We start from the raw sequence: 25,741 nt of genomic DNA on the forward strand, positions 1-25,741 counted from the left end.
GGATGTTGGCCTGCAAGCTTGTGTGATTGCACACTCTCACAGAGCACTGGCGACTTACTAATGCCGAGGAAACCGAGAGATCATAAAATATGCACATGGTGGCCTGCAGCTCTCCCACAGCAATCTGAGGCCAGCCTTAAGATTCCAACAAGAAAGAGAAATTGGCATTGTTAACAGAGAGTGTACAACCTTAGGACCTGTGTGTTGACTTCCTGGCCACTGTCTGTGGAAAATTACCAGTCAGGTATTATCCTTATTCGATGATCATGTTGGTATTAGGTCAGTTGCTCTCTGAGCCCATTCTGCTGAAGGGCCAAGGAATCCTAGCTACAGTGACAGCAAGTGTACTTCCAATCCCGCTTCCTCATTTTAAACTGGGGGTACACTTTAAAAACCCTTCATCACATCTTACCACGTTGTTGAAAGTATTTTCACATCTTTTCATTCACTGACAAGTTTAGGAGAAAGTTATGTCTGAACAAAGAATGAATGCCGTTTTTTTTTTTTTTTGAAGTAGCATGGCAATAAGCCTGGATCATGCATGTATTTAGTTATTATACATGATGTACTTGTTTTGTAGATACTGAAAAATTAGACTTCAGAAAGATAATGATATACCAATCTCTTCTTTTAAAAAAGTTTTATTTTTTTATGTGTGTGTGTGTGTGTGTGTGTGTGTGTGTGTGTGTGTGATGGATGTTGGTTTCTTTGATGCTGTAATTGGACATGGTTGTAAGCCAGCCCTGGAGGGTACTGGAATCTGAACTTGGATCTTTGCCATCTTCCCCAGCCCCTATCTTCCTTTTTATACATATAGAATATGTACTTTGTACCCCAAACTACAAATGAAGGCAAAAGTAACTACTAGACAGCCCAAGAACAACATTGGTAAAGCTTTAAAATGACCAGAAGTGTCATTTTTAGGGGATTAGCACAGGCCACAATGAAAGGCTCATGACATCTCTCTGACCCCTTCCTCTATATCCCTCCTTCTGATGACAAGTCAGGTGACTCCCTTTTATGCTGATAAGAAAGAGAAAAAATAAATAAGAGAAATAGACTTCACAGCTAAGTATTTAATCTCGAAAAGAATTGGGACAAAATTTTGCAATCAAATTTAAGTCTACAGCAAGCTTCCTTTGAAAGGCCTTAGAATTAGGGGCCAGCTGAAAACATCGCCCCACATTTGAACTCTCAAGCTTAAGGAAGCGCATGAAAGATGTTCAGATGTTCTTTTCTGGGTTATATTTCATGTGATATTCTATATAAATGCAGATTTCTTCTCCTTGTGAAGGCTTTGGAGTTTTGTTATAGAAAAGCCTGGCATAAATTAAATTTTAAATTAAGTCTCATTCCATTGGTACGTTCTGATACAGTGATGTCACATCTTTGGCAGGTTCATCTTCACTGCGGGTTATGCTTTAATATTGCAAATACTGTCGGAGGACGTTTTTTGTTACATTGAGTCCCAGAATAGTGGTGACACGGGGCTAAGTAGGATGTGACTTTAAGAAACAAAAGGAAACTGAGTAATACATTAAAAGGATAATAGAATTTTAATTCAGCTCGCGGAGCCTAGAAACTTCTGATCGGCTTTCTAGCCTTGAGAATTTGCTGTCTTTAATCTTTTTGAGAAAAACCATTTGAACAGTGAGAGTTTCAGAGCTAATATTCAAGATTATGATTATGGATGGGAAGATTTTTTGAAATTCATAAGTAACTCAATGTTATTTGTACAAATAGAAAATAAACCATCATGGTCAAGGTACCATTGACCTGGGGACTAATGACATCGTAATTTCCACCAGGGAACTTCGGTATGTGGCAGTTTGGCAGCAGAAAAGGATTTAGCTGTTTTTCATTAGCACATGGACTTTGATAAAGGGGAATAGAAAAGAGCTGTTTGACCTATAAGTGCTTAAATTATTAAAGAGCAAATAGATTTGAGGCCTGGCTGCTTAAAAACCTAATGTGTCTTGTGGACCAAGGATGAAAAGACATTTGGGGTTTGAAATTGCTCCAGTCATCCTAATTCTTTCTTTAATATTTTTAGAGCTGAGTAGATGGTAGCCATTTAAAGTATGATGTATCTGGAGTAGAACATTGATGTGAGTTTGCCAGCTGGCTAAAAGGGAGGCCCCTTAAATGGTTTTCTAATTGTCAAATGTTCATCTAACCTCCATTAAATTGTTAACTGGAAAAAATTATTTCCCATACATGTAGGTGTTCAGCACACAAAACACTTGTTTTATTAGGGAATGCTTCATTAGAAAACAATAAGTTGGATTATTTGAGTTAAAGTAGGGCAGTGCCCAGCATACAGGAGGCACTCAAACAGTGCCCACTGGGCTCACGAATGAGTGATGATGCCCATACAGCACAGGCCCTGATGCGGGAGGAGAAGGCACTGGTGGGAAAATAGGGTGAGGAGCAGGTCACACTGGAAACAGATGCCAGCTTTGAGTTCCTTGGACTCGATGATTCTCGACATTTTTTTTATCTTGGTAATATCTTATTTTTCTAAATTTTAGGTATTCAAGCAATGAATAAAACTAGATTAATAGCAAATTTTAGTAAAACAGAATATGCCTTCAAATATCAGTGATCCAACTACCACAAGGAAACTAGAATCACTTCTGGCTTATTTTATGCCTTCAGAAAAATGCACTTCTAACACCAAAATATGATTAGGATCTTATATATCTTATATCAAAATATACCCAGGATCTCACAAGACTCGAAGGCAATGATGCAGGGACACCAATGACTCTGATCTATTCTGGAGTTGAGTCAGAGCAGCTGAAAACAACAGGCAGGTCATAAGCCCCAAGAGGAGGTGACAGGGGTCCTGTTTTATGAGAAGCACTTCCAAGAGCCCCATGTTAGGGAGAACAGCATCCAAGTGGCCAACCTGACCCAGGCCAACCAAGGAAGGAACAGAGACAAACAGGTTGTATCAGGATTTAGGGACTTGCAAAGTCAGTAGCATTCTGCTTGTTTTTTCACAAGTGGGCTTTTAAGACTGAAGAGTGGATCCCTGAGGTGGCTCAGCAGGTAAAAGTGCTTACACGCAAGCCTGGAATCCTGAATGAGATGCCTCAAGTGCATATGAAGGTAGAAGCAAAGAATAAACTACCCCAAATCATTCTTAAACTCACAACACACACACACACATTTCATACAGTGGTTTTGAGCAAAATTCATTATGAACATATCATCATCATCATCATCATCATCATTGTATAATATTGGTCTTAAAAGCTCAAGCTCATCTTCACTTTCAGAGAGAGTTTGAGACCGTCTTGAGATACACAAGACCCAGTCCTAGTAAGAGGAGGAGTGCCATGGATAAGTCAGGGGAGAAACGCACTACATAGCTACTGCTGAACATAGCGACCTGAGCTTGATCCCACAGGCTAGAACCAGCCCTCACAGGTTTTCTTCTGCTCTCCATGCACGCACTGTCCATTGGCTAGGACACCCAATTGTGTCCCGTCAGCACCAGATTCAAGTTCCTTGACCCTGTCACCTGGTGGTTGGCTTACCACATGAAACAGGTTATAGATGCACAGGACATAGTATATCCTTCTGCCAGATTCCATTAGCTACACATGAAAAGGCAAGGCGGGCCTCTTGGTGAAAAAAGTGTCAGTGTGTCCGTATTCACATATGCTTTTAAATCAGTGTGTGCAATTGTTTCTAGATGTAAGAAGGCAGGGAAAAAGATTAATGCAGCTTGGCCCTCCAGCCTTCCAGCCTTCCACTCCGTGTTCTGGCTTTAACATGAGGCGTCATTAAAACTTCCTTTAATATTGCCTCAGCCATTCAGGCAATCTACCAGATCTGATTGTGCCTTCCTTGTACCTAACAAACCCAATGGAAAGTCTTCTATGTGAGGAAGATTTGACACCCTCCCCTTCCCCTCTTACCTGTTTCCGTCACCAGTAAAAACCTTCTTCATCGTCAGGCTGGACTAGCACCGTCCACACAGCCAATGTACTGCTCTGAAATAACTGTTAGTCAGACTCACAGGTCGTGCGGATTTTGTGACTGTCATAGAGTGTGTTAGGCGGTTGTGTTCCTGGAAGTAGTCAGATGGGTGGAGTGCAGATTCAGAGACCATGCAGACAAGACCAGCCGAGGCTACTCCCAGGAAAGTGGGGCGGTGGGCCCCCTCCTCCCCGTGCTTTCCTCAGCATTCACAAACCGTGGTTCTGAGCACCTCCAGGGTCACCTCATCGCTCTGTGAAATCACCATGCTTTTCTAATACTACAAGAGAAGATCTGTTTCTTTGTCTGGAAGGATTTTTATCTAATCTTATTTTGGTTTGTAAAAGCTTCTCTCTCTCTTTCCCTTTCCTTAGTTTTTCTCAAGAGGAAATACTGTTTTTGTCCCCAGAAAGCTGCTTCATATGTTCATCATTCTAGGGAATGTCAATACCTTAATTTTTCAAAACTCCATCATTTTAAATCTTCACATTCTACTACAGTTACTCCATAGCCTCAGCTGTGGAAACTCTAATCTCGTGTCTGCTTTGTCTTATGACTTCTCTTTCCATCATTGGTCAAGGGCAAAGGATGTAGGAACAGATGAGAAGGAAGATCTTTACCAATATTGATCACGGCACTTTGTGTTTTGTAACTTGTTATAACTTGATATGCATTTTATACAGCTGTACTTCGAGGGAATAATATGTTACTTCTTTCGTTACAAACCTGCCGTTAATGTAGTCTCATTTATCAGTTAAGCTGAATTAAGTCTGTGCAAATTCATCTCCAGTTACATGTGAGAAAATGACAATGGAAACTGTCCAGTACAATTTTAAAGTTTTGAATTTTGTTTCTCCCAATAAACATGTAAATTGGGGTTGGGGGCAGGGCAGGTAGAGAGTCTTCTAAGTCTTTGCTCCATATGTCCAGAGCAAAGCCACCAAGCTCTTTGTCCCAGATGTGTTCAAATCCCTGACGGCTGAAGGCGGCGTGGATCCACTCCGTGACCGTGAAATATCATGGCTGCTTCTCCTTGCTTCCTCTAGCGTCTATCAGATAGTGGTGGAGGAAGAACGTCCTCGGAGGACGAAGAAGACTACAGAGATCCTGAAGTGCTACCCCGTGCCGATTCACTTCCAGAACGCGTCGCTCCTCAACTCGCAGTACTACTTCGCCGCCGAGTTCCCCGCCGACAGCCTCCAAGCCGCCCAGCCCTTCACCATCGGGGACAACAAGACCTACAACGGCTACTGGAACACCCCGCTCCTCCCCCACAAAAGCTACAGAATTTATTACCAGGCTGCCAGCAGAGCCAACGGGGTAAGTGTGGTGTGGTGTGAGGCTCTTGGTGTTATCGCATGGGTTCAAGGAGACATCAGTGAAAAGAAAATCCAGCCATGCTTTTGGGTGCTTCACTTAGAGAAACTTTTTTTTAATGTTTAAAAAAAATCATTTTATCAAGAGGAACTTACAGAAAGAAGTGAATGTGCGCTTTTTTTTTCTTTGTGGTTTAGGCAAGCATATTGTCAACGTGATTGTTATTATTTTCCAATTTTCTCATTACTGAAAGTTGGCTGGATGTTCTGCTTAGCTGACTATTTTGCACGAAAATAGTGCAGCTACAACACATACATTCTCAGCTCACTGAAAATTTTGTGAGATCCTCGGCATCTGTCTTCGAAACATACTTCGTCCCATTGCCTCAGTTCCAAGACTTTAAACATTCTATAGCTGGCTAAGTTAGATGTCTTGTTTTTCCCTAAGAGAAAAGGGCTCTAGAAAGATGACATAAAAGTGAAGCAATAAATAAATAAGTAAATAAAACAAAACAAAACAAAAAACACCATTGTTGAGTCAATCCTGAAATTGCCTGTTTTTCCTATTTGGATCAACCTAGGGCTTGGAAAAAAGCTGCAGACCTGAGGTAGAAGGAAATGCATTCTAGGCTCTGTGTGGCCTGTTCTCTCTGCTTCACGTCTTAGGTCCGGGGTGTCACCGCCACCTGACCTTTGCCAGCATGAAGCAGGGAAGTCTGGGAGGCAGAATTCTTTCCCCTGGTGATGGTTGCTCAGGAAGCAGGGACAGGGCTGGGGAAGGAGTCCCAGGCCACCAGGTAGAGGGTTAGAAGTATCCCTTCTCTCATCCTGGCCCAGAAATGTCTAATGCCCCGGTCCTGGTAGCAGAAGGCATATCTGAGCATGCCTCCCTGTGAAACAGCCACCCTTGAACACTGAGATCTTTCCTTATTAGAGTTAATTGCCTAGAATGACATTTCCCTTGGTTTAACTACAACCTGGATAATAATTTCTCCCTCTTCATTTGATACAGGAAACCAAAATTGACTGTGTCCGAGTGGCCACAAAAGGTAGGTTGAAACTTGTGGATAGACTGCCTACTTGTTTGTTTGTGTTCAGGTTGATTTTATGCTGTCTTTTAAAATGTCTGGAAATGTATTATGAGCTTCTCTGAAATAAGTGTATGTATGTGTATCAAATATGCCCATGAATGCGTATATGTGGACATTAGGGGCTTATGGCAACTGCTTCTACTTCAGGTAGATAACCTTTAAACTAAGAAGCCAAACAGCTGTAGCCCAAGCAGTTTTCAATGGCTGTCTCTGTAAACAGTTACTTTAAGAATGTTAGTGTTCTGAGAGGTCAGTATACATTTTCAAACTATGGCATATGATAACTTGTAGGTATAGATGCAGTGAATAGGTTTACTCCTATATAAAGGAGTAAATTATCATCCTCCCCCTTCTCCCCACCTTTTTTTTTTTTTTTTTTTTTAGATGAAACATCACCATCATACCCAGGCTAGATCCAAACAACTGGCCTCAAGTGACCCTCTCAATACCCAGGGCTCTAGGTTCAGGCCACTGCTCCTCCATGCCAGCCTCCTTTTAGTGATGTAGTTACGTAGTTACATAGGCATTGTAAAGCCTGAGCTGTTTTCACTGATGAGTCCAAGAGCCTGGGCATGTTACAGAAGCTCTTTTGTCTCCTGGGCCTGGTTCAAGTATGAGCAGCAGTTTTGGCTAGGGAGACTCACTGCCACACATTCCTCCTACTGAACCTGTGAAGAAGGCACAGACAGTGTTTCCTGGCACTTGTGTGGGAATGGCTCGTCAGCCTCATGTTTCAGCCATCAAACACAGGCGTGTCTAGGAAAGTACTCAGAAGCATCAATGCTACCCTCAAATGTGGCCTTATACATTAACACCTGTCACTGAATGCACTCTTTCAGACTGTCAGAGTAACCAGGAGGGTGTTACTTGCTTGCGTGCATTAGTCTTGCTTGCGTGCATTAGGAACAAAGGGAAGAACGTGCCATTGGGTCTGTGACTTGAGCTTCAGTCAGGTCACAGAGGGTGAGTCGTTTGGCTAGAAGTACCTCGATACAGTCATTGTCCGATTCTCAGGAGACGGTGTGAAAATGCTGAAATGTCCCTGAGTATTTTCCAGCTCCTCGTGCATTCTTACTTAACGAACACCCATGGCCTTTTCGGTCTAGGATTACAAATTCTTCCTGGTGGCATGTTACGTGACAAGCTTTAAAGTACCTACCTCCTTGGTATTTTATTTGTGCCCTGGAGCTTGTGGTTTCTAGTCTCATGATCTTTTTATAGAGATTTTTTTAAGACTTTATTTTTTTATAATGTCTTTCCTGATTAAGTGACAATATTTATAGTAGATTAGCAGTAAATGAAATTATCAGTATCAGTTATCAGTATCATTTATAAGTATCTCCTGTCAACTGCCATATGCTGCCAAGTAATAATTATTATTATCACATCATAATAATATCAGCTAATAATATTGCAGTAGTACCAAGCCCTTGAACCGGCCACCCATCAGATTCTTACCTACACAGTCCTGCTCAGGAGGAGTCCTGGAGAACTGCGCTGTGACACCCCGCTTAGCCTTATGGTCTGAAAAAGTCAGTCCAGTTGCAGGTGTGAATCTATAACGCCTTATGTTTGCCATCATGGCTGCACATTTCACAAGCCCTTTTGCACATGCCCTCTCATCCATTTCATTACCTTCGTCTCAAGCAGGAGACAAGGACAACCATTTCTCTCGTATTTAAGGTGAAGAATGTGTGTGGGCTTGGAGGTGAACTTACCAACCAGGCTTGTTAGTCTAAGGGCCTGTGTGAATGGTTGACCCTACACGCTAGCCTCCTCCCCACCCCCCAGAACCTCTTCCACCGTCGCTGCTGGTTTCCACCTGGCAGTGATCTGATGGATGATATCCAAAGAGAGAATGTAATCATCCGACCTTTTCTTTATCAGAATTGAGTCACTGCCCAATCTAATGTGAATGTATTGAAATTTCTGTCACCCTGTTCATTTACAGCATTAAACAATTACATAAACAATGTCCTAGGAAATATGGAAACCTGACAAGTTTGCTGCTTTCACAATAGATTGAATTAGATGGTGATTTGGATCATTTTCTCCCATCAGCTAGATTTCATCAATACTGTAATTTGTTTTTCAATTCACCAAAGGGTGATTAGGCAATCAGATAACCTGATTGGCTAAATATTCCCCACTCACAGTTTCTGAGTCATTTGCAAACGTTTACACAGCAGCAAAGTCTATCCAAATGGCATCTTTGTGGGGGGAGAGGACACACAGTTTAAAATTCCCTCCCTGACACTGTCACTTCTGTCTCCTAAAAGAACAGTTCAGCAGACACCCCTGGAAACAGCCTCACTATAGGCACATTGCATGTGCCTTTTACACCTGCATACAAGGCTTCAGCAACATCTCTTGACCGATAGTCAACTCTTTCACAGTGAGGGAAGTTTCCCTTCTTTACACTCTGTTAGGTTGAAACAGAGAAGTGGGCGGCTCTGGTAGCTTTAGTGTCACAGGATAAAGGTGTCTGAACTTCAAGAGTTCCAGCACCCCAAGTGTGCTTTTCCACACATTGCCCATGGTGTGGTGGCTTGACCAAGCTTTGGGTTCACAGTGCTTTCCTCTGCGAGCCTTGTGAGCATAGATAGAGATTCCACAGCTCCTGGGAGCCCACTGCTGACAGGCATCTTTACAGAGGAGGCCCGGAGGTGGATTTGTTTTCACAAGGAGATAGTTTGTAATTTCAAGTAAGAGGATGTCTCTTAAGACTCTAGTCTTGAGATCTCATACTATTTATAAATTTAATGTTGTGATTATTTTAATCATATCCCAAAGATGTATTTTGACATTCGTCATCCCGAATATAAAGACTTATAAAAATCAGACACAGGGAAAACAAAAGCTACGGTGTGTTGCCACAGCCGCCCCTGTTGAGACAGGTTGCCCATATTTTTATGCCTCTTCTTTTCCATTGTGGATCTAGGGAAGAGCTGCATTGGTATGAACTTAGTCTATAGATTAACACATTGCAGGCTCTCTTCTCTTGAGTTAGAAGGCTCTCTGGAACAGGGCTTGCAAGACATTGGCATATAACCCTGCCAACTCCAGTCTGTACCATGGGATGATAGGAGATCTTTGAACTGTTTTCATTTCTCCAAACGTTTATTTTTATTTTTATTTTTATTTTTTTTACAAATCACACTCAAATTTTGATTAGTTCAGTTCTTTTGAATCTTATTTGGTTCACATCTGAATAATTATAGTGTATGCCTTTTCTCTAACTTTTATGTATTTACAGCTCTTTTATAAGAATAATAACTATTAGGAGAGAAACTTTTTCATGTGACTTTAGAAGGCTTTATGGATGATCAGTTCTAAGCTGACAAAATTAAACTTAAAAATCAAAGTCTGTCTTATAAATAAATTTTTCTTCTGGGTTAAATCAGGCATATTCATTCTAATTGATAGAACATCCAGCTTAAGCTGCATATATTAATCTTCCATAAGATAATATTTTCCATACTAGAATGCCAATTATGTCTCTCCTTGATAATACGGCTATTGGAGCTTTGCTGTTCTCTTATTTAAAGAATTATATGCTGCCTTCTGTATGTGACCTATAGAGTCATCTGTAAACTTCAAAGTCTAGACACATAGATATATCAATTGTGAAGATTTTGAGTTGATAAGAATTTGGGGAATTTCTTATGAGTTGGGCTTTGATGCGTGGAGAAGGTCATAAATGTTAACTTTTTCCTCTCCTTGCAGTGTCTTCCCTGATAACAGGGCAGCTAGGAATAAAAATCAGATCTGCATGGAAACATGTGCTAAATTCTTTCCCAAACAACTTGGGCAGTCAGACTGCCAGCCGTAGACATGAGGAAAACAACTTATCATTCTGAGATTCAGTTTTTAAGGTGAATGTTCTATGAGGAAACACTTTGTGTTTGTTAAGTTTGGTGTTTTATTTGACTTGAATTTGCACTGAATGTGAATGTGCTTTGCAGGGAGACCTTGAGGGAGTTGAAGGATTTCTATTGTTCTGATACAATTTCCAACTGTATTCAGAAATGTGAATTTTTTTTTTTCAAATCACTGGGCTGTTGAAGAAGTTTCTCCAACACTGTTTTTCTTTTCATTCTTTTGTTCAAAGAAATACCATCCTTTCTAGGCCATCATGCTACAGAATGGAATTGTGCTGATAAAAGAACCCAAAAGAATGTCTGTGGAGATGTAAAGCTAATTAAGATTCCTTTTAATTACTCACATTCAATTCAGGAGCAAACAAAAAATGGGGTAGGACACTTGCTTGCACTAATCCACCATTGTTCAGGCTCGGGCTGTGGATTTAGCACTTGCAGCATTCAGCGTTTTGTGGAGAAATATTTTCTTTTCTTGATCTAAAATTGTCTTCATAATATAAATCCAGGGATGTCTTAACCCTTGAAAGGTTCTAAAACATAAGAAGCTAAATAGCCCCATTTCTCCCAGATTCCTCAGACCCCAAACTCATTCTTCACGAGTCATATAAAATGAAGTATGGGGAAAAGCAGTACAGTAAACTCCAGATCACTCTGCATGCCACTGCCAGTGGCAATTCAGAGGTGTAAGCCTGTTGTTTCTTTGTCCACAGGGACAGCCATGCCTAGGGCAGAGCCCACAATAGTCACTCTTCAGAGGATTGAATTGAAAATTTTGGTTTAATACCAAATTTAGTAATAATCTCTTTTATAAATTAATCTTAATGTATGTTAAGGTAGGGTCAGAAAGTTCCTAATATCCAAGGCAGGACAGCACAGATTTTAAGGGACTATAATGCAGTAGTAGAATACTTTCTTTGCACACACCAAGCTCTGAGTTCAATCTCCAGCACTAAAGAGAAATTAAAAGATGAATTATTAATTAGCTAACTAATCAAGAATGAATAATTTTTTTAGCCTTTCTACAATGTGACTTACCTGTCACAAGTAGTCTCAGCTCTGACTTGGTGGACAAGAGTGGCCACAGGTGATGTGTAAATAATTGAGTTTGGCTGTCTTCTGATGAAACTTCATCTGTAAGAGCAGTTGGTGGGTCCTCTGATTAATAGCAGTGCATTGCTTTCATTGAACTAAAACTGGTAATCACAAAAACACTCTACAAAGCAGAAGCAGACCAGAGATATATTCTCAATGCTCATAATGTAAATTTTCCATAACCAGCTTCATGTCAGGTTATAACTGGAGTTCTTTTTGAATTATGAACACCTACTTTTCATAGCTACTTCAGATTACATTTTGTTCAGAAGAGTCACTTTTTTGGGGATTAGATAAGTATTCTATTTTTCTATGAAATAATTTTTTCCTTAACCAAAGGCATAGCAGATCAGATGTTTTTATAAGTAATCCAAATTCTACAAGAAGCCTACCAGAGGCCTATGACCAAACGAAAGCGCCAAGTACCTAGGACTCAGAATTGGTGCCAATGTCGCTACAAGGCCCAGTAAGAACATTTTAGCATGTGCAGCTGCCTACAGCTACATTCAAAGTTACAGAACGTCTCAGACCTGGAAAACGATCTCGGTGATGCTTTGAGAAACTCTGACCAAATAGTCTGTTCACCTCACAGGGTGCAGCCAGACTGTATCCACTGATAGCGTGAGAGCAACTGTCAAGCCCTCTCCGAGCTCGGTGGTTCCAGTCTAGCTGTGAGGAGCAATGAACACCATTTGACTGGTACAGAGGGAGAGCTGGAAATATTATGCAGCAGCAGTTTGGGGTTTAATTGTCTGCAGATGGTAGATGATCTATTTTCCTTATTCGCTGTCACATTTCTAATAGTACCCAGGCTGCTCCATGTAAATTAGTAATCTTTCATGTAAGCCTATTCTTAATTTTCCAATATTTTTTCTTTGCATCATTTTCCAGCTGTATCGTGGTACAACTGACATTTTAATTTTCTTTCTTTTTTTTTTTTTAATATCTGTGTGTCGTAAATGTTAACTGCTTCAACACAACTGCTGAGCTGTGTAGGCATGCAAAGAGGCCAGCATGGTCTACTTCAAAAATCTTAAATATTTCTTTGGGCACACGTTAACTATGACAATGACAGCAAAGGCAAGAGGGAGCTTCTATTTTGCCCTCAAGACACGTTATTTTATTTTGTGTGTGTGTGAAATAAAAAAAGGTTCTTGAAAACTTAATTATCAGAGAAGTTACATAAAAATGTGTTTAGCAAAAGAATATGCTTTTCTGTGCAAAGGTGGTTATGGGAAGGGGGAAACATCCTGAGGTAGCGCAATTTTAAGTGGTTCTAGTAAGACTGAAAAGTTTAATTCATAAGAGTTAGCTAGGAACTCTCTCAGCAGCCAGTCGCTGCTAGACACATGTCACATTCAATGCAGAATGCCCACTTTGGAGAATGGGTGTTTTGCTCTTTCAGTTCTTCGACTGATTTATCCACGATCTCATGCAAAGCTTCCAACAGTGTCAGAGTTAGAAATCCAACCATGCGACTTAAGTGAATTCAGAAGATGAAAACCTTGTTGTGTGTGTGTGCGTGTGTGTGGTTTTTTTCTTTCTTTCTTTTCCTTTTCTTTTTTGCTGTTTTCGGAACAAAGTTGAGATGGTTTGCTATACTGATGGGAATTCTTCTTGCTAGCCTAGCTTCAGTCTGGCTTTTTTTTCCCTCATGCATGCTGACCTGGGAATCCTCCTTTGCCTTAGCTGCGATAATCGTGACTCAGCTTACAACACCTTACATTCGCATCGCCCCTGCTGCAGGCGACGGCCAACTAACAGGTCAGACGTTCAAGTATAGATGAGTCATCTTGCCCATTTCCTGCTCATTTTGCTCAGCTTCGTTTCCCCTCTACATTTCCTCCTTTGCTTAAGGCCTGTATAGAATGTTTTAGACCCTCCGGCACAGACCTTTGCTCGCATTAGCTTAAGTGACATGCTTGGCCTCCTCTGTGTGCACATTTATTCCCATGCATTAAGTCCAGCCCCACTGCATGCTTCCATTCTGTGTTTGGTCTGTTGGTATGTTCCTTTCTACGATAATGTTAAATAGAAATGAAATTTGCTGGACTTGGAATAGCAGTGGCATCAATTGATAGGATTTCAAGGAAAATACTGAAAAAAAAATATTCCCATTTTTTTTTCCAAATTAGTCTTAAAGGGCATTGAGATTTGAGAGCTAAAAAGGCTTATTTTTCATCTTCTGGGATTGAGTTTGCACATTCATCCACAATATACAGTCTTTTCCACCAGCGCTATAAAGCAGAGCCACCCGAAGCTATGTAGGTGATGCTGTGCAAATGGTCCTTTGTTTATGTCCCATTGTTCCTGAGCTGATTGCATTCCTTACATCCCTGTTGCAAAGCAAAGCACTTACATACAACAGTGGCACACCTGCAAATGAAATGCAGTAAATAATTTAGCAAAGTTAAGAAACCTTGAATGGCTTCGAGTCATGGAGCCCAATTTGGTGCTTATCTACAGCGTAAGAGATTAGCTTGTTCACGCTCACTAGCTCTAAATTCAAGTGAGTATCGCTGCATGTTGATATAGAAAAGTCCAGTAAATTACTCCAGATACAGGTGAATGTTTAGCAGACTCTCAAATGCTTTGCCCGGCAACAAATGCAAGTAATGGTCAAAATCACTAATCAAATCAAATCACGCAGCCAGGACTCAGAAGTCTGCTATCAAAGGGCCCAGGTACTGTAGGCTATTGTTTTTTGGTTTAGGCATTACTAAAGCTAAGTAGGAAATGCAAAGCCACCGCTCACACCCCATCTACTTTCCACTTCAGCATTTGTTTCCTGTGTATATTCTTAACATTTATTCAAGAAACGTGCTGCACTTAACTCACGATGAGAAATCATAAGGGCCTAGGTTGTTGTATTTTGATAAATCAAGCAACTGAGATTCAAGAAAAGTGTTGGCTGGTAAGGTAAAGAAATGTAGACTAATTCTGCCTTCTTCTACGACAGAAGTTTGAGCCTATTTTCAGCTTTCTGCTCTGGGACCCAAGAGCTCTGGGCGTATTTGACATTTCTTTCTTTCAGGTTGATATTAACAATGTTTCTCTGACTGACTCAAGTTCTGCCTATTAAAAGTCTTCCTTCTCCCAAACTTCTGATGTGCCCCCCTAACCAATAAAGTAACTGAAAGATGGCCCACCCCTCTGCAACCCTTCCATGTAGGGACTGACCAGTGTTATATTCTAGTTAGCTGTCCAGAAGAGGGCTGTCTGGAATCTGGGGAGACGGAGCCTGCTCCTTCCCCTGTGACCTATGAGTGGGCTCCAGTGTTGTAAGCAAGTCGTTAAAAATGAGCTGGCCCTGTCTAAAAAGGGAACAGAGTTAGGCTGCATCTTTCTCAGTCTTCCCTGTGCTTTTCTGCTATCAAAGGAAACATGGCACTTACTAACCGTGAGGTCAATGACGTACCACAGCAAAGCGTCCTCTGTGAAACTTATAGAAAACAAGATACTTGACCAAGCAGATCCCAGAAACAGTGTGTGATCATTTTGGAAAGTTGTAGTAAGCACACACATCAACCACAGTGGACAGTGGCTGCCTTTCCTCTCGTGGGTTCAGGTTCATCTTCCTGCATCATTTAGCTTTTGAGGGTTTAAAGCAATAGTGGGTCAGAATAACTCAAAAACCAGAAAGAAAAAAAAAAAGCTATTCTTCTTCCATGTTTGTTCCTGATTTAGTGACGATTTGGTTCTAAGTCATATACTTTCTCGTCTTACCAATGACTCTTTTGGAACAGCTGGAAGGCTTGCCAGCAGCCATACTGCATTCTTCTGTACATTTATTCCCAAGCCCAAGACTTTACCCAGTCATTTCAGGATGGTTACTGGGCCCCCTCTAGGTGCTGAGGAGGGTTCCACGACACTTATAGTCTTGTGTGGTTGCCCAGGCATCTTGGCATCAGGGAGAGTTGGATACGTAGCATCCAGCCCACGCCTACACACTCTGTGAATGGAGCATGATCATCCTCCTGGTCAGCAAGCAAAACTGAGGCAGCAGGTAGATGGCAGGTGGGTGGAGACGTGTTCCAGCCCTCTCCATCCTCCCTTTCCCCCACACCCCTGTGGGGCTACCAGCTTAGCTAACTAAGGTCAGGGAGCCTTGCACTCTGATTTTGCCATGTGTTTGTCTACTCAGTCAGCCCTGGCTCTTCCAGTAGCCAACAAAAGAGAGGACAGTTGCCATTGGAAGTGTCTTTTGTTTTGTCCATTATGCACATGCAGACATCATGCCCCTACAAGTCCTGGTTAGTGCCAAAAGCCGACTGGGAAACTCACAGGAGGACACAAGGACACATTCTTCTTTTTTTATTTTTTTTTAATTTTATTATTATTAATTACAGTTTATTCACTTTGTACCCCAAATGTAGCCCCTTTCCTCCCTCTTGTTCTCCTATGCCTCTTCCCAATTCCAGTGATAGGGGAGGGCCTCCTTCCCTTCCGTCTGACCCTAGTCAATCAGGGCTCATCAGGACTGGCTGCACTGTCTTCCTCTGTGGCCTGGTAAGGCTGCTCCCCCCTCAGGTGGAGGTGATCAAAGAGCAGGCCACTGAATTCATGTTAGAGACAGTCCCTGTTCCTATTACTGGGAACCCTCTTTGACACTGAGCTGCCATGGACTACTTTTGTGCAGGGGTTCTAGGTTATCTCCATGCATGGTCCTTGTTTGGAGTATCAGCCTCAGAAAAGACCCCTGGGCCCAGATTTTTTGGTTCTGTTGCTCTCCTTGTGGAGCTCCTGTTTTCTCCAGGTCTTGTACCAGTGTGCATACTGGTCAGATGTGCCTTGGCATAGACAGGGCCATCTTGCTCATGTAACATGAGAAAAACAACCTGTTAGTGACCCGACCTGACCCCAGCATTGGGCACTGTACTGGTGATATGAACGTTATTCCTTAATTGAATAAATTAACTAAGTGACTCAGGTATCAGGACCATCCAGAAAGGGGGCTGAGATTATAGACTGACTGCGTGCCATAAACAGCGTTGGTGTTGCATAATACCAACAACTTAGGGGAGGGTTCCTTAAGCCTCTGTCCTCAGACCCGAGAACACATCATCAGCCAGTGCACTTGAGTGTACACATATGCACACTCACACACACATGTGCACTCACATATGTGCACATACGCACACTCACACATATATGCACACACATACACACTCACATATATGCATACACACATATACTTCACATATATACACTCGCACACATAAACACACACACACACATACACTTGAACTTACACATGCTTGCACACATACACCTTCACACTCACACACACACACACACACACACACACACACACACACACGTTTAGTTTAAATAAATAGAAAATATTTTCCAGTGCTCACTGCCTAAGATACCCGAAGAAGTATCTACCTCCTATTCTTCCTGGTTTTTAAAAATGTATTATGTTAAGTTCTGCTACTAGTGGGTAAAAAGGCCATAGTAACACAGAACTGCTCTTAGAAGAAAGCAGAAAATTAAACATGCTAGAAATTTTCTGTAAGAGCTTAGAATTGATTAAATAAATACGTTTAGACTGCTTATATGAAGATTTGATTTATGATTTAATTACCCACCTAACTCCGAGGTGCTGTGGAGAATGGTTTCCTTGAGCAACTTTTTATCATCCATTTGTTCTGCTCACGCATGTAATATGGCAAGGCCTGTGGCCTCAAATACTACCAAACAAAGTGACTTCTGGGACGCAAGGACAAATTAGTTGTATCAGAACACATAAACGCAGTGTAGGAGGGAGAGAGAACTTTTACACTAGTAACCTCTCTCACCGCCGAGACAAAGCAACTGACAGTAAAGGGTCTGTTTTGACTGAGGGTTCGGGGGTCTCGCCCTTGCGCTGGAGGAGCCATGGTGCATGCGCAGTCAGGCAGCATGGTGAGAATATGCTGATGCCCAGCTCACTCGCTCCTTATTCACCCTGCGACCCGGCCTTGGAATGGCACCACCCTTAAAGCTTTGCCGGAAGCACCCTGAGCTAGACCTGGTGTTACACTTCCCTGTGGGTTATAAATCCAATCAGGTTGACATTGAAAATTAACCACAAGAGATACACCGAGGGCAAACTATCCCGCAGCTACCTCCACGTAGTCTCAAGCTTTGAATACTGTATGTGGCTCATGTGTACAGTCAGAGATGTACACCGGATGTCAGAGCGGCGATGATAGATGTTACACACTGGCTGCAGACATTCTGATTTCTACCCAAAGTTGACTGGCCCTTTAAAGAGAGATCGGTAAAACAAGGAGAGGAATTGGGACTAGGGAAGGGAGATGGATAACAGGGGAGTATGATGTTAGCAATGGCCTCAGGACAGGTTGGTCTAAGAAACCCATCGGGAGTTGTTGACTAGACAGTATTGAAATCAGATCGCTAACCCTGAGGCCCTGACCTGGGGTGTTGGCAGAAAGAAATTAAATATTTCTGGAAGCCCTGAGTTTTCTCAGGCAGGCATGTTACCAGGCTTGAGCTACTGGGAGCCCAGTGGTCCTTGTTCAAATCTTTGTGCACTGTGGTTGAGGCCCAGTGAAGAAAAGGACCAGCAAAAGCTCTGCTAGACTTTGATGGGGGACAGAACTTTGTATAGAGAAAAAGCTACCTTGGATTTGGCTCTTCAAGTCAATACAGGTATTTTTTTTTTTAAACAAAATGAACCATGATAGGCCAAGTTCTAGGCATATAGCCAGTGAAGTAGGTGTTTGAGAAGGAAAAGCTTTTGTATTCTAATACAGTGTTGGAAACTTCCACCAGCGTCGCTCACCAATGCCTGCCTACAACCCCATGAGGAAGAAGCACAATCACATCTCCCACTGTGCCTAGGAAGCTCAGGGAACAGCAGTCACATGCATAGGCTGCAGAACCGCCTTGTGCCGTGTAGTCAGGGGCTTCAGCTTGACTCCAGGCTGTGGGAATGGGTGCTGCAGGCCCTTCCACCTCAGGCCCGTCAGCCTTGGCACATGCCTGGCACGCCTCTCATTACTGAGTCTGCACATGCTTCTGCCAAGTCTCAAGCGAGTCTCACCCGTCCCTAACCCTGTGAGCCCTTTCACTTGGGTTCTCACTGTGTCCCTGGCTGCCTTGCCACCTTGGCCTTCTACTGTGCTTCATGCCTATCCCCAACCCCAAGGAACGGCCATCACCTGCTTCCTCTGCTCCCTCTGCCTTGTTTGACTCTAGCAGGCAGATTCCCACATACAAACCTCCTGCTGATCACCAAATGTCTCTGTTATAAATTTTCCAGCCACCGGGTCTGCCCTCAGTTCCCAGGTATATGCCAATGCTCTGAAGTCACCTGGCCCTTTCCTGGTACTTCCTTCCTGGGAACCTTGGAATATTAGACCTTCCTATGCATCCAGGGGCCTGGGGCATAACACCTGTAAGCCCAAGGAAGTTCCTGAAAGTAATACTGATGGGTTTGTCCTTAGCAAATTTTACACATACCATGCTCAGAGCCCCGATACTGTCTTTCTAAAGCACAAGTCCATTGCCGCCTTGGCAGCCGAGGCCAGGTGTCAAACACAGGATGTCTCCGGTTCAGACTCCAGCCCCCGGCAAAAGCTGGAACTGAGCAGAGAGAGGAAACTAGGACCATTCAGCGAGGTGGTGATTTTAAATGTGATGTGTAGTAGGAGATGATCTGGCACATTGCGGAAACAAGACCTCTCAGATCTCTCCCCCTCCAAATGCACGAACCAGCTACAGATGATAAGCCATCATAGATGCCCTTGAACAGCATCCTGGGCTGGCTCAGAACAGCTGCAGCCAGTGGGGCGGTCAGTGCATGGGCTTCAGGACCAAACTGTCCAGTTCAAATTGCAGCCCTGTCACTTAGCGGCAGAGGGAACCTTGGCAAGGGATCTAGTATCCCAGTGCCTTGCCAGTTTCTGACATGGGAATCATACTCATTTCTACTCATGAAGTTGGTATCAGGATTAAATAAACTGCTAGAGTATTTAGTAAACCTTCAGTAAATGGTAGTTGTTATTATGTTTCTGCCTTAGCATTTTTTTTTCTTGATTAGAGGGAAATTACAAACTGTTTTCATCCATCCTGATGCACTGATCACACATGTCCTTTGCCTTCTTCATGCTAAACACATTAGGGAGGAAAAAAAAAAACAAAACAACTTAGTTCACCCTGTGTCTACACTAACACCAGCACCATACCCCCTAGCAGGTGACAATTTTCAAACCTGTCACAGTTCTTTGTGAATGTGAAATTGTATGCGCAGAGGGAAGCATGTACAATTTATTATTTATTTATTGACATAGCTCTGTGACACATTTCTCACTTAATGTCATGCAGTGACCTTCCCGCCAATGTGCATCCAAGATGGTCATTGTACTTGTTAGCTGTCTTTCCTTTTGTTGGGTGTCTTAGGGTCTGCTCAGCCTTCCTCGCGATGGTGGGCATTCAGATACACAAACTCTTCTTTTACTAACAAATAAGCTGGAATAAACACCCTTTGGCCTAAGCCTTCCCTTGAGACTTCTATTTCTGGACAGTTCCCTGGTGTGCTTCAAGGACCAAGCCAGCTCTTTTCTGTGTGTAGAACTGGCAAGATCACTTTGCTGTCCTATTGTAGCAGGTAACCCGGAGATTTAACCCTCCTCTGTCCCACCTTCACCACCTGTCAAAAACCCAGACTTCCAGAGGCCATGCTGCAAATGGTGTCCCAGACAGTCTTAGTGAATCTGAGTGTTCTTACCTACATGAATGCCACTTGTATTTCATCGAAACCTTCCCCTTTGGCATAATTTTCCTTTGACATGTTTATTGCCACGTCCAGTACGTAGAAGTTTCTATTTGTTGATGGTCAAATGTTCCCGTTTTCCTCCAAGTTCCCGTTTCTTCTCCCTGACAACCCTATCTCTCAGGTTATTCAGCTATGAATTTCTTCCATTTAAAAAATCTTCTCTGGGTTTATCTCTTGAATTCCTCTAGAAACTACTATTGATATTATGTGAGGTGTCACTTGGGGACAGATTAACTTTTCCATAGACAGATAGCTCCCCATCACAGCAGCATTTTCAGGTTTGAAAAGTGTTAGCTGCTGTAGGGCTTGGTGATGAGGTTACTGTAGACAGAGGATTGAATAACTAAATTTTCCTCTGCTTTTATCACTGATACGGCCCTGGACCCTGATATGTATTGCCAGTCTTTATTGAATAACCAGTCATGTCTCACAGAATCAAAATGCCGCAATGTCATGTGTGAGGTTTTCCTCTACACCCGGGATTGCCAGATTAGATTTTTTTTTTTACAGGAGCCTCCTCCTTTTCCTACGCCTTTATCACATCTTTGATTGAAGAGGCTTCTCGACTATGTTTTGCTATATGGCAAAACTGGAATTCTCTTATCCTTTGTCAAAAGCCGTCACCATTTATTTAATTATCTACATTTGGTCTTCACAGGAGCCTGTGAGGCCCACCCTGAACGGTCTCCTCTTGCTTTCTGAGTCCTTGTCACTCCTCTCCCTCTGCTTCATTCCATATTGTAGTGCTTCTCTTCACCACTCCTATGATTCTTTGTACATGCCAATTTCTTGTCATCTTTCACTATTACTGCAAAATATCTGAGACAATCAACTAATAAGGAGGAGAGGATTGCCTTGGCACATAGTTTCAGAATACACAAGCACTTGGTCCTATTGCTTTGGGCCTGTGGTAGGGAAGTACATCATGGTGGGAACAAATGATGCCTTATGGCCAAAAAGCAAGAGAGGAACCAGGTGAGAGGCCTAGCAACCCCCTTGCAGGACACGCCCTGAGATAAAGCCTTGCCTTTGGCTGCAGGCAGCCCTAAGAATTGGTCTGTAGACTCATGAGTAGCTGCACCAAAGAACATTGATGATTTTATTTGCTCTGTTCGTAGGAACAATATAGAAATTGTACTATCTTCTATTTATATAAGTTCTGTATATATTCTATATATCATCTGACACTCACACTCTGTTTCTCCAGGGTTGGTCAAATAAAAGGTACTTGGGTACCAGCTATTATTTCCTAATCAAATGAAAGAATTTGTACGGGAGAAATGGCCTTGAAGGCATGCACTCAAAAACTATGCTTTTTTTTAACATTTATTTTTATTTTCTGTGTATGAGTGTTTTGCCTGCAGGCATATATGTGCATATGTGTATGCGGCATCTGTGAGTGTCAGAAGACATTGGATCCCCTGGGACTGGAGTAATAAAGAGTTGTTAGCCGCCATGTGGGGGCTGTCAATAAAACCAAGGTCTCTGAAGAGCAGCCAGTGCTCTTAACTGCTGAGCTATCTCCCTGCCACAGGGAGCTTGCAGCAGTGACTGTGGAGGATGGATGGGATTCCAGAAGGGTCCCTGGGCTAGACTTATAGAAGCCACTTCCTACCTGCTTCCCATCCCATTTTCCTGAAATGTATATCATTCTGCTCGGAAGAAAGTAAAACGTGGCATGTTTACTCCCCGAAGTAGGTAGCTGATGGGGATAAAGAACACTTGCAGACTTGCAAAGTGCTTTATTTCTAGCCTTCATTAAGATCAGTGTAAACAGCTCAAACAAGTTTACAGCAATGAGTTCCCTGATACCTTGAATCTTGTCCTTACGGTTTTACTGAGACAAGGCCTCACTGTATTGACCAGGTTGGCCTTGAATTCACAGAATCTACTTGCTTGTACCTCCCAAGTGCTTAGATTAAAGGCATGTGCCACCACGCCTAGCCTGTCTTGAGCTGTTAATAATAGCCATGAGTGAGCAGTGGAGGAAGGGAACAACTGTCTAAAGCCTGATCCTGTGTGATGCTATAGTTGCTTTTAGTGTAGCAAACTTCCACGTGATAGTTTGAAAGAATTTGGAGTGAGAGTGAGAAGGCTGTGTCTCCTCTTTGTTTTGCTTGTCAGTAAAGTGGATGAATCCTTCATTTAGATTGATGATCACCAACTGGAAAGAACAGTTGTGTTAGAACTACCATTTACCACCAAATTTTTGTTAGATGCAGGTTCGTGTAAGTGTGGGTGATAAAGTCCTCACACAGCCCCTGAACATTTCATATTAAAATAGTAAAGGGTAGGCTGGCACCCAGTCTTTGGTCACAGAGGCCATCATGGACCATGAGGGAGAAATGGGATGGCATTTTGGCATCCTTCACCAAGTTTGCTAGAGAATTGTGAGAATTCCCTTCCCACCTAGAAAGAGAGTAAACCCTGACAATGCAGCCACTTCTGATGAGAACTGATAGACCAAGATCAGAAAGAAGGAGAGGAGGACCTCCCCTATCAGTGGACTTGAGGAGGGGCATGCATGCAGAAAGGGGGGAGGGTGGAACCGGGAGGGGAGGAGGGTGGGGCTTATGGGGGGATACAAAATGAATAAAGTGTAATTAATAAAAGTTAAAAAAAAAAGAAAGAGAGTAAAATGAGGAGGACATTTTCTTCATGGACACCATCTGACCGTGGGGCTAGCATCACTATTGACTGAGCATCCCTTTTGTTCTCTTGTGTGTCATATTTGTCATTTTGCTTTGGCAGTTTCATCTATAAAACAGCAAACAGCACAGTGATAAGAACACAGAGAGAAGACACAGGCATGCCCTGTTTCTTGAGAAAGAATATATTTTAAGGACCATCTATTACACTGAAAATGTTTTTTTTATAGTTTTTGTTACATAAACTTAAGAATTTTTATGTAAAATATTTTCAGTATAGAAGAGTTTAATTTTTCAACCATTTTGTTGTTTCCTGTCAGCAGCGTGGTAAAGTATATATTCAGTTGACATGATTTGTGCAAAGAGTCTTAAGTCTATGTTTTAGGAGGCATGCCTCTTCTTGTTAATATTAATCTGGTACATGATTCTTTTCCACAAAAAATATATAGAAAGAAAACTTTTGCATTCACAGCAGGCCACCTTTGGTTAAGTAAGCAAAACAGAATGAAAAGAAAGTGCCTGTACTTTGGATATTTTTTTCCATGCAAGATTTTATATTGCTAGATTATTCTTGTGTTGTCTATCTAGCAATATATTACTATCTGATAGAAGACTCAATTATCTCTCATAGCTAGACAGAATGGGCAAGAGTGGGGCATTCTCTGAATGTTGATTAAGACTCAGTCACAGTCTTGTTTCTCAATGGCTGATGTGTCTCCTCATCCACCTGTATTGATAGACACTGTTGTATCTTTATTCTAATCCCTTTATTAGAAAAAAAATTGTTGCAACAATTGAAAATCTAAAGTCAGCAGATTAACCCTGACATTTTGATGTCTAAGAATGAATCTCACTCAGAATTTATAGTCCAAGGATTATACTGATTAAATTTTGAGTTGGCCTTTTCCTACCCCTAGTCCATATATTTTAAGTGACTGCAAAATAACTAGTATTTATGAGAGTGCTTTGGGCTTGATCCCATGTGTTTAATTTAGTCAGGATGGAAAGTAAGTCAGAAGTGCGCCCCCCCCCCGGCATCTATCATCTTAGGATGGTAAAAATGTACAGAGAGGATACAGTAAAATGTGGAAGATGGATCTAGGATAAGTAGGTTTCCTTTCCAAGGAATTGTTTTCATAAAACTTCACCAAGCTTAGGAATGACTTGGGGAAGAAAGATCTGGAAAGCTCAGGGGTTAAAGCCCAGCACTTCAGCTATCCAGCTCTTTGGGAGCTGAGGTAGGGGAATAATTATGAGTTGGAGGCCAGCCTAGTAACTTCCTCTTTTACCTGGAATGTGCTGTAAGTGAAAAGAGAGTGAAGGACTTGCCCTATACTGTTGAATGATGCTGTTTGGCAAGCCACCTTCCCGTCACAAATGCTACTGTGAGAACAAGTAGGAAACATTTCTTCAGACTTATTTTCCCCGAGGACCAATGATAAAAAATACTGTTTTTATTTTTAAAAAATAATGTATTACAGAGTCAAAATACAACATTGTTCTTTATTTGAAAAGATCAAACAGCAGCTTTTAAAAGCATGCCAAGTTTGGGGTGGGCCTCCATGGGCCCTTGTTCTTTCTATTCCTCCTCCTGGGATATGTGAGGCAGAAGTGGAGAAATGAAGACTCAATTCTTCCAGCTTTTAGAGCAGTTCAAGTCCACAGGTCAAATCTGCACCACTTTCAAACACACATGATGGCTCATTACCTGGACAGATTTCAAATGTGTTAGATAGGCTTCTACACCTAAAAATTGTGTCCTTGGTTTTATTATTTATTTATTTATTTATTTATTTATTTATTTATTTATTTATTTATTTTTATCTTACTGGTGGTGCTATGCGTCATCCTCACATCCCTGCCTCATGCATGGTAATTGTAGCCTCAAAGCCAACACTAGCTCTAGGTAGGTTTGCTATAATTTGGGTTGCTTTTTTGTGGATTTTTTGAGGCATGCCTCATATAAGCTGGTCTGAAACTCACTATGTATACAAGAGTGGCCTTTATCTCATTATCTTTCTGCCTATATCTGCCAAGTAGGTGCTGGAATTACACAAATAAGCCACCACCACTAGCTTCAGAGTCAACACTTGTATTTGTTTATATTTTTTTTTAAGACTGAGTCCTTTATGTACCTCATGTTGGCCTTGAACTTATTAAGTACTCCTGGCTGGCCTCAAGCTTATGGTCTTCCTGCCTCCAGCAGCCAGGTACTGGGGTTACCACTACGAATCACCATCTGGTGATCCTCTGATTTTAAATGGGTTGTTCACTTAGGAAGTCTTGACCACAGAGCATGTAATTTAGGAATTGTGTTCTTGAGATAAACAGTGGTGTGTTCAAGTTTAGGCTTCTGCGCAAATATCTTGGTGTCTTAAAATCTCACCTTCTGCACAGGGAGAGAAGACCATCTCTTACCTCACAGGGAGAGCTCCATCTTACACCCCACAGGGAGAATGATGGTTCTTACTTCATTTGGGATTCAAAGCGTTGAATGCCACAATACACTAAAGGTTGAGAAAGTGTCTCGTCTCGTTAAGGCAAGGTGGGCCCTCCCTTTTCACCTTTGCTGCTGTTACTCTTTAAAACTGCTTTGTTGTCCTTGAGTCTTTTATGAGGGTCAGTCTAGAGCAGAGGTTCTCAACCTTCCTAACGCTGCGACCCTCTAATATAGTTCGTCACGTGGTGGCGGCCCCAACCATAAAATTATTTTCATTGCTACCTCATAACTAACTTTGCCACTGTTTTGAATCATAATGTAAACATCTGATCTGCAGCATATCTGATATGCAACCTTGTGAAAGTATTGGTCGACCCCCAAAGGGGTTATGACCCACAGGTGGAAGAACCGTTGATCTAGACCACTGCCAGTCACACCTGTATTCCTGTATCCCTTCAGAGATGCTCAAAGTTGAGCTCCTAAAAAGTAGATCTCTTG

The 25,741-nt window shown here is 42.0% G+C and overlaps 1 protein-coding gene across 9 annotated transcripts in view; it reads left to right on the top strand.

Moving 5' to 3' along the window:
• Positions 1 to 25,741, top strand: part of Ptprm (protein tyrosine phosphatase receptor type M) — a 674,808-nt gene that overhangs the window by 422,265 nt on the left and 226,802 nt on the right. For 6 of the 9 annotated variants that reach the window (XM_060368219.1, XM_060368224.1, XM_060368217.1 and 3 more), the window contains 3 exons: positions 5,037 to 5,310; positions 6,319 to 6,355; positions 13,060 to 13,134. In XM_060368219.1, the coding sequence (XP_060224202.1) occupies positions 5,037 to 5,310; positions 6,319 to 6,355; positions 13,060 to 13,134 (386 nt within the window). The remainder of the gene's footprint in view (positions 1 to 5,036; positions 5,311 to 6,318; positions 6,356 to 13,059; positions 13,135 to 25,741) is intronic. The other 3 variants (XM_060368222.1, XM_060368220.1, XM_060368226.1) reach the window with 1 other exon arrangement.

Source organism: Meriones unguiculatus, chromosome 15 (assembly GCF_030254825.1).
Source record: "Meriones unguiculatus strain TT.TT164.6M chromosome 15, Bangor_MerUng_6.1, whole genome shotgun sequence".
NCBI classification, from domain to species: domain Eukaryota; kingdom Metazoa; phylum Chordata; class Mammalia; order Rodentia; family Muridae; genus Meriones; species Meriones unguiculatus.